Source organism: Mangifera indica, chromosome 8, assembly GCF_011075055.1.
Source record: "Mangifera indica cultivar Alphonso chromosome 8, CATAS_Mindica_2.1, whole genome shotgun sequence".
NCBI lineage: Eukaryota > Viridiplantae > Streptophyta > Magnoliopsida > Sapindales > Anacardiaceae > Mangifera > Mangifera indica.
In genome coordinates this window covers 1,788,925-1,797,398 of record NC_058144.1, presented here as the reverse complement: position 1 = coordinate 1,797,398, position 8,474 = coordinate 1,788,925, and the positions used below count along the sequence as shown (strand labels likewise).

At 35.5% G+C, this 8,474-nt stretch overlaps 1 protein-coding gene across 3 annotated transcripts; it reads right to left on the bottom strand.

Annotated features, from left to right (window-relative positions):
* Nucleotides 1-3,170: 3,170 nt before the first annotated feature.
* LOC123224207 (jasmonoyl--L-amino acid synthetase JAR6-like) lies at nt 3,171-7,639 on the bottom strand. Of its 3 annotated transcripts, none has more exons than XM_044647806.1 (5): nt 7,377-7,639; nt 6,285-6,594; nt 6,086-6,187; nt 5,075-5,874; nt 3,171-3,796 (listed from the first exon to the last, which is right to left on the bottom strand). In XM_044647806.1, exons 2-5 carry the CDS (start codon nt 6,575-6,577, stop codon nt 3,255-3,257), a joined length of 1,737 nt encoding a protein of 578 aa, XP_044503741.1. In that variant the 5' UTR covers nt 6,578-6,594; nt 7,377-7,639; the 3' UTR covers nt 3,171-3,254. The 3 variants fall into 3 exon arrangements, with proteins under 3 accessions (XP_044503741.1, XP_044503739.1, XP_044503740.1); XM_044647804.1 differs by having other exon boundaries at nt 7,445-7,639; XM_044647805.1 differs by lacking the exon at nt 7,377-7,639 and adding an exon at nt 6,955-7,144.
* Between the last annotated feature and the right edge of the window lie 835 nt (nt 7,640-8,474).

Here is an 8,474-nt window from a genome sequence, read left to right as displayed (position 1 = left end):
TTGGTGGCCGAGGGCCCCGAACATTGCTAGATGACACTTGTTGTCCAAAAATGTGGACAACAAAATATCGTCCTTAGACAACAAAGCATCGTCCTTGGATGACGCTTGTCTTCCAGATTTAGACAACACTTGTCATCTAAAGGTCGTCCTATGGAAGACAATGTTTTAATCTATCATCGGGTTGTCATTTGCCAGAAAAAGTGATCAAATTTTAGGTTTGGTATTCTAAGAAACAAGTAAATTTTTCAAAACTTAAACATTATAGAAGTTGTTAGTTTTTTAAACTAAGAGAAGAAAATGAATTATAATTTTAATTATTTTAATATTATTAATAAAATAACAATTTTACCTTTTAACCTTAATAAAAAATTAGTAGGTGTATTCTAACATACTAAAACTTGAATAAATAGTTAGGTTTTTCATTTGTCACAAATATATATTTATCATTTTATCGAAACTTGGCTGGGAAATAGTCATTTGGTCTTTCAAATTGCTTTCTAAAAAGTATTTTCTTTGTGGATTTGAAATTAAATCCTAGTCTGAAGAATTTAAATGAGTTTCACCTTCAATGTTTTAACATGATTTTTAAAAAAGAAACTGTATCTAGGCCTTTAGGGTTTAGGTAAAGACGCATGTTTGTTCAGAGCTCCATGCTGATGGGGCTACACCCGGAAGAAAAAGAAATCAAGAAGACCTTTTTCTAAATAAAAAATAAAATTTAGAAGGATCGCATGTTGCTTGGTGACCTTTCAAAGAAACCAGTAAGACTTTTCAACAGAAGTGCAAATTTTATCATACCGTCTAAACCGTGTTTAAAGGTCCACAATCAATACTGAAAGGTCTTCCAAGGTTATTCTGGAGATATGGGCTAAAGGGACGTCAACCAGAAGATGGGTAATTTCAACTTTAAAGCATTCGAATCTAGTGTTGCTGGCAGTCTTAAAAGAGTAAATCACACAAGCGTGAGCTGGAAAGGCCTGCATTCGACTAAAGATAAAAGAATCAACATGTTGGATTGGATTGATTGTTTATGGTGCAGCTCTGCAGGAATGGGCCGAGACACGACTACTCTTAAACCAAGAAATCACCTAAGTGGGTCAAGTGTAATATGTGTCATTTTGGGCATCAAATTGACCAGGATTTTGGTCGAAGACAAATTTGCCCAGAAAGACGGTTTCTTTCTAGTGTAGGGTTGAAGTTTTGTATAATGGCAAGTGAGCTCCACAGGTCCACACACAGGCAGGAAAAACAAAAATAATGCGAAACATGGATTGCAAATGAGCATTAATCGATTTCCACTACAAATTTTGGTGTGTTCCACATTGGAAATACACTAAACATTAATATTTTCCAACCAAAACCAACCTTATATTTTTCCCAAAATGCACTTCGTCCACATGCTATCGCCCACCTAACTGCCAACTTAATTTAATTAAGCTAGCTTTCTCATTTCGGACTGACATAGACTGATTAATGACAGCTTTGCCTGAAAACAGAAAAATAAGTTCTTGTAAATTGAATTGCATTAAATTCTGGTTCATCATCAATTATCAGTCCATCTTTTTCTTAGTAAATGGTGAGGAAATCATTTTAATCTGTGTTTCAAGTATTCAGATTGCCAAATGAATGAGATATCATCAATATATAACAACAATATGTTAAATTCAGATTAGGATTCTGAACAATATATGCTAAAGCCAGAGTGTAAGAATCAGCATTATTTGCGCCACACAATTACCTGTTTCAGCCACTGTTTTTCTATTTCTTCGAAAATCCCAATACTTTACAAATTCCGCAGAGTCTTTCCAACCTTTTGCGCTTATCAATCTCTTCTTCTTCAACTCCAATCCTCCTCTCCATCAACTTTCTGCCAACATTGGTGTCTCTCAACGAATTGATTGTGGAAGAAGACGAAGCTTTAGCGTGCGTTATGGAGCGCAAGTTAGATGATGCATCACAGGGATAATGAAATCTGGTGGTGAACCTCTTTGATCCGCCGAGAGATGGCACTGCCTGTAGATGTCGCTCAATCAGATGACTAAGTGAGACCAGCTCATATGAATCATATAAAGGGCTACCACAATCCCAGATAGCCACTGAAGCTTTTTCTGCACCTTCAGTTTCTCTGCTTTCTGCTATTTCTTTCATCCGGGTTTCACAATTCATAGTCATTTCTTCTCCGGCTTCGTCAGGATTTGGTTAATGAATAATGTGTCTTCACTGCAGACACGACAAACACCACATTTATTCTGTTTCCAATTTACAGAGATTCTCCTCATGACTCATGCCACATGTTTCCGGAAGTAATAAGTTGGCCAACTTAACTGGGCAGTCCCAGATTTGCCAGGAGTTTAAAACCTGAAATTCCCAGTTTGGCCACAAGAAGAGTGTCTTTTTGACCGAGGGCAAATAATTGTGCTGCCATGTTCAGCGAAGAAAATGACAGATCCATTCATCAAGTATTACTTTACAACAATCTGCATCCGATTAATTAGGGCCACCACTAAAACACCATTTGCATTTTAAATGCGTATTTAATTAATTAATCTAGATCTTTACTGACACTTCAAAGAGGAAGCTCCATGCATTCCAAAGTTAAATTAAAAGACACCCGTTAAATATCCCAAGATTATTAAATAATTGTTCATCGGCTCCACCAACTACTACCATGACGACTAAATTGAGCAGCTTTTAATGGTGGCATTTTTTCTCTAGCTAGACTGATCCTCTAGAATATCATTAGTCTTGCTTGGCTTCACATATTTTGTAGTAAAGAAATTACATTCAAGAACTCTTTTATTTTTTTTAATTTTTTTTAAGAAAAGATTCCAATGAAACAAGAAAGCTTTAGCCTCCACTCACACCCAACAAGGAAGAAAGTGGTATAAATTGACTCCCTCTTCACTTACAAGAAGTGCTTGAATAGACAATGAGCACGACAGCTAGTTTCTTGAACATGTGATGTCAGACTTGTTTTCAGACACAACTCAGGCAGGGTCATAAGCCCACTTGTTTTAGACAAATTGTCGTTTGTCTCCATCGAAGAGATAGAGAATCAAGGCACTTTAAGTAGCTTCAGCGACTTGCCAATAAAAAGTCTTCAAAAGCAATAAACTATAACTTTTTTCTGACTTTATATACAAGAGGTATATACTAGCAAGAGATTCCAATGAAACAAGAAAACTATGACAGATTTGCATTATTCTAGCGGAAAAAGCATGATACAATTGAAGTTTCATTTTTCATACATTCATTCACCCAAAAGCAGTACTAAAAAAGTTCTTAGCAACATTGTTAGCTAAGATTTGCAACACCACATTGTTGGCAGTTCCTACACACCTTGGGGTTTTAAACTGATTAAGAGCAGAGCCTAACGTGACGTAGTGATCGAGTATTTTGTGGAAGGTTCCCCTTTGAACAATTCGGAGCTCAAGAGGACCTATGGCATTAACCTTGCGTGAACTAACATAGCCTGCATCGATAAAAGATCGATCCAAACAATTGCAGCATTCTTGCAAGATTTCTGCACTTGCGTCACCACTAATTTCCCAGAATATCACATAGTGACCAGGATCTGTTGATACATCAACATGGCTGGTGAAGTCAACCACTTCAAGTTTTTCTTCAGCTAAAAGTTTGGCTGCCGTTTCCACAGATAGCTGCAAGTCTGTTTCAGTGTTCTTGTCTATGTTTATGGTGAGTAACAGGTTACTCCTGCAAATAAATTTCAGTTCTGGGGTTGAATTGTGAAAGCCCATAACCTTGACCACATCTCCTAGTTGATAACGGTACAAACCTGCAGTTTATAGATACAAATAGAATTCCAGATTCAACACAATGGCATAGTACAACTTCACAAAGGGAACTACAAATAAAAGTCACCCAACAGTTCACATAAAATTATGAAACACCATTGCAGATTATATAAAGTAGACCAGGTTAAGACCCAGATTTGAAAATTCTGAAATTACTGCCACCTGCAGATCCATCAGTTGCCAACAATTAAAGAAAAAATCCATTTTAGAAATCCCTATGATTTTATGATAATATTTTAGGCCTGCCCTTTTGAACACATATATGACCTAAGCTGGTTCTGTTTCATATGGCCCAACTGAAACTTTCATGCTTGAAAGACAACTTTAAAAGAAACTACAAAATATTATTCAACTAGTCCTTGTTTTCTTCATAAGGAGTATTGCATTGTAAAATATACAGATCATACAAATTATTCATTTGTTTGTTCAAATCCAATCTCAAATGCTTTTCTAAGTAACCCACTAAAATGTGAAAATCAAGAAACAACTGTGTCATGAAGACTATACTACACAAGGAATTACGGAAAAACTAGTCAAACAGGTAATGTACAACCTTAAAATGTGTGTGTGTGTGTGTATCTATAATGTAGTAGTAAGCACATTTAACAAATCAAATTTGTCTCCTTCAAAAGATTGCTTCTGTACTTACATATAAATTGTCACAAAATACAGATAAGGCAATTTTATGTTCAAACCAATAATAGAGTGAGTTTGATGTCAGAATACACATGTATCTTCCTGAAAAGAGAAATTGTGTTTCCTATTGCAGTTATTTACGTGGGGTGCATTGAGGACCTAACAAGGCATTAACACCAAGAAAAAGCTATATTTAAGTACAGTTTCTTCAAATAATCTAATATGTCTGTGTTTAAACTGTAGTTTATACAATAAGAGATGCATGTCTCACAGTCAGTTCAGCCATGTCAACTAGCATATATATAATCTCATTCATGGCACAGCATGATATCAAAATAGTATGCAAAAATGCAAGACAGCACGGAAATGAGTAGTAATTCATCAGATAGAAGCTCTAATATGATTCATATAATCTCTGAGCATTAATATCAAGGTTGTGTTTTCAAGATGCTTATTAAATGACTGCCAGTGAAGTCAAGCATGATATAATGCATGATGGTCCAGGGAAATAACACATAATGAACAACACCATAAGCTGTTAATTGCATAAGTTTTAAGAGCAATTCTATTTATAAATCACTGAATTTAAAGCAAGAAAGTATCTTTGTCAACAATTTCTTTACCTGCAAAAGTTGTGACAATTATTTCATACTCTTCCCCAACCTTAACTTCAGTCAAGCCCAGTGGCTTGCGCTCCAGGTAGAGTACCTGATCCTCCACATTCTGTTTGAGAGGGAGGAATTCAAAATATCCTATATTAGGGAGCACAGCATAAGTAGCCAACTCAGGTGGCAAACTTGGATTGACATTTGCTCCAATCCAACCTTCAGAAGAACCATAATCAGCACTGATAAGATGCAGCTCCCCCGCATAATGTCTCAACTTTTTCAGATATGGCTCCATTGACCCAGTTAATATCCCATAGACGTACTTTGCATTAGGAAATAGTGTTGGTATTAATCCATACCAATTACTCAATCCAGAGCATCTTTTATGAATCGAATCAGCCAATTCAGGATTTGGCTTCAGTATTTCGGACATAGCTGCTCGGATTGAAGGGACAGTGACTCGACTTGAGAGGACACCTTCCTGTATGTCAGCACATAGCTCTTCCCAAACTAGTTCAAATGTCCGGAAAGCGTGGACAATACTGTGGGCAAAGGTTGAGAACACAAGTTGAATTTCCTCGCAAGAGATTAGGCCACATAGGAGATGGCAATACAACGACTGTTGGTAATCAGGACCAAATATTACTTCGTCAGGGCTGCAACACCGGGAAAGAATTGCCTTCATCAGACTTTTGAACTGTAAATTGCGGTAGATATTTGTAGTAGCAGTTACTGCATTTAGCCCCCCTTTTGTTATGAACTGCCTGCTGCTATATATAAACTGTAAGGCTTTCCCATTTCCAATAGGAAACTCTCTGCAGGTCATAAAGCATATTCATTAATCCAGGATAAAATTTCAAACTTAAAAACAAGAGACAGGCAGAGCTTTTCACGTTTAACAAGCCATGGGTGACTAACCCCAAATTAATAGTAGTTCATCAAAATACAATCCATCTCTAGCAAACAACTAAAACAATTTTGCAGCACCATGGAAAATATTAAGATAAGCAATATTTAGAAAAGTACTTGTTTCTAAAGGCAAAAGAAGTCCGATATATCTGCATGGAGGTTTGCATCAACTCATCATTGAAGGGTACAAATTTAGGCTTTCCTTGAGACGTTCCAGAGCTGCAATAACACAAAATTCCCCAGAACATGACTCATTAGTAAAACCAAACTATAATTTAACTCATGAAACAATAACAAATTTATTGAAACTATGTACCTTAACGACATAGTTGTTATGGCCTTGCCAGTGAGGATATGTGAAGTATCACCATCAGCGATTCGCCGAATATAAGGTTCCAGGTCTGAATGAGAAACAAGTGGAACACAAGCCTTAAAACTTTCAGGGTCTGTTCTTCCATTGAGACCAAGATTTTGCAAATACTCAGCCGATCCATTTTCTTCCAAAATCTTTTTCAAAGTCTCCCTCTGAATTTTCTCAGCATCTTTGGTGACTGTTTCAAATTCCGCTATCACTTGATCTACATCAATAGTTTCCGTCTTCTCCAACATCCTCACAATCAATTTTTCTGCAACCAAATCATATTATAAACAAAAATAGAACATAAAAGTCAATAACATATTACTAAAAAAATAAACAATTGTCACACCAACTGAACCTCAACCATTAAAAAAAAATTGATAAATACCGAAAAGAACAAATAATGAGCTCATAATTGAAAAGATCAAATTCATCTACTGTGCTCTTTAATATTGCTTGTGAGCATATGACCAACCATCAAAAGACGTCCGTACATGATTAAATTAAAAAAACTTCTTCCTTTTTTGCCGAAACAAAAATTATAAAATTGAAATCAGTTAAACAGACGGTTCAGAATAGAGAATGAAAGAGACTAAAAAATTAGAAAGCTGATGAGGTAGAGAATTACAGAAGGGCGTTGAACAGAAAATCAATCAAACCAGAGAGCTAAACACCGAGTCCAATATCCTCAAAAAACCGAAGACGATAAAAAAGCTTAGATTTGCAGTTGTAGTCTTTCTTTGAAGACAGTCAACTTGGTTGACTATCAGTAATTTCGAGGAAAAAGATTCCGTATGGAAGAAAAAATAGAATTTGAGACAACTTTGAAATAAACGATTTACCGACCAGTTCTAGAACAAAACAAGTACAGCTTTGAAGCTCCAATTCAAGAAATCTCATGATTTTGTAAGAATATATTTTTTAATGTCAATTAAAAAATAAAAAAAGAAAGGAAGAACCTGATAGGTAACTAAAAGTCAACAAGCACATATACATATATAGAACACAACCAAACTGGTAAAACGTGATACAGCAGCTTCGGAGATTAACCTGGCAAAACGAAGCCGTTTTACAGAGGAACAAATTGTGAGAAAGCGACTGATAGAAGACAACAGTACCTGAGACGCAGTGTGTGAAAAGAAGAGGAAGAGAAACTGAAATCAGAACGAGGGTCAGTGAAAGGCGTTAAGAATTCACCGATTTCCACGCTTTCAGTCTCACTTTTCTCTGAAAAGATTGACCAAAACTGATGAGTGAGAGAGAAGCTTTCAGACAATATTTAGTTCAGTAATTGCCAAATGGCTGTTATTTTCTTTTGGCTTTGGTGGTCATTCTTTTGGCTCTGCGTTACATAATGTATAAGCCTTCACTAAATGCCGTGCACCTTTGCCCATCCATTACCCTTTTTATGGTTATTACTGAAAATACCTTTTTGCCCGCTCGTTTTTGCCAAAGTGACATCATCTTTCTAGGTTGGAAGTTTATGTAATTAAAGTGACAATTATAGCCTTCCTTTTTATTTTCTTGTCCTCACTTAAGACTTTTGGATGTGGACTTATCGCTGGGACGCCAAAAAGGGGAATATTTGTCGTGGGACTCTTCAAGTAAAAGTTTTGCCTTGAATTTTCTGTTGGCCAAAGGATTATTTCCCATCAAATTTAGTCGCTTTCTTAAACGCACGCGAGATTTAAAAATTTTGAAATTTTATTAAAAAAGATAAAAATAAAATTATTATTTTATTAATAATATTTAAAAAATATAAAATTAATTATATTTTTCTCTATAAATTTTAAAAACTAATAATTTTACTTCTATATAAAAATTTTTAATTTTAAAAAGTCATATTTTCTCTCATCAAACTTAAAGTTTTTCTCTTTCATTCATTCGGCCATCATCTCTGGCATCGACAACCTTCTCTCTTCCTCTTAAAACATAGATTGGTTCACAATAGGACACGACAATCTCCCTTTTCCAGATCTCTTTATAGAGATGAAGAGATCGATCTTTTCGCTTCGACAAAATAATCTAGAGAGAGGAGGTATTGATCAACATTTTAAAGTAAACAAGGGAGATTGTAGATGTTGAAAATGGTCATTTGAGGCAAAAAAACCTTAGATTTGGGGGAAGGGAAATATAATTTTTTAAAAT

Coding starts and splice junctions, on each gene's coding strand:
- LOC123224207 (XM_044647806.1), bottom strand. CDS start 6,577: ATGTTGGAGAAGACGGAAACTATTGATGTAGATCAAGTGATAGCGGAA. Junction 5,875..6,085: donor TCTTTTGCCTTTAGAAACAA/GTACTTTTCTAA, acceptor TATGACCTGCAG/AGAGTTTCCTATTGGAAATG. Junction 3,797..5,074: donor AATTGTCACAACTTTTGCAG/GTAAAGAAATTG, acceptor TATAAACTGCAG/GTTTGTACCGTTATCAACTA.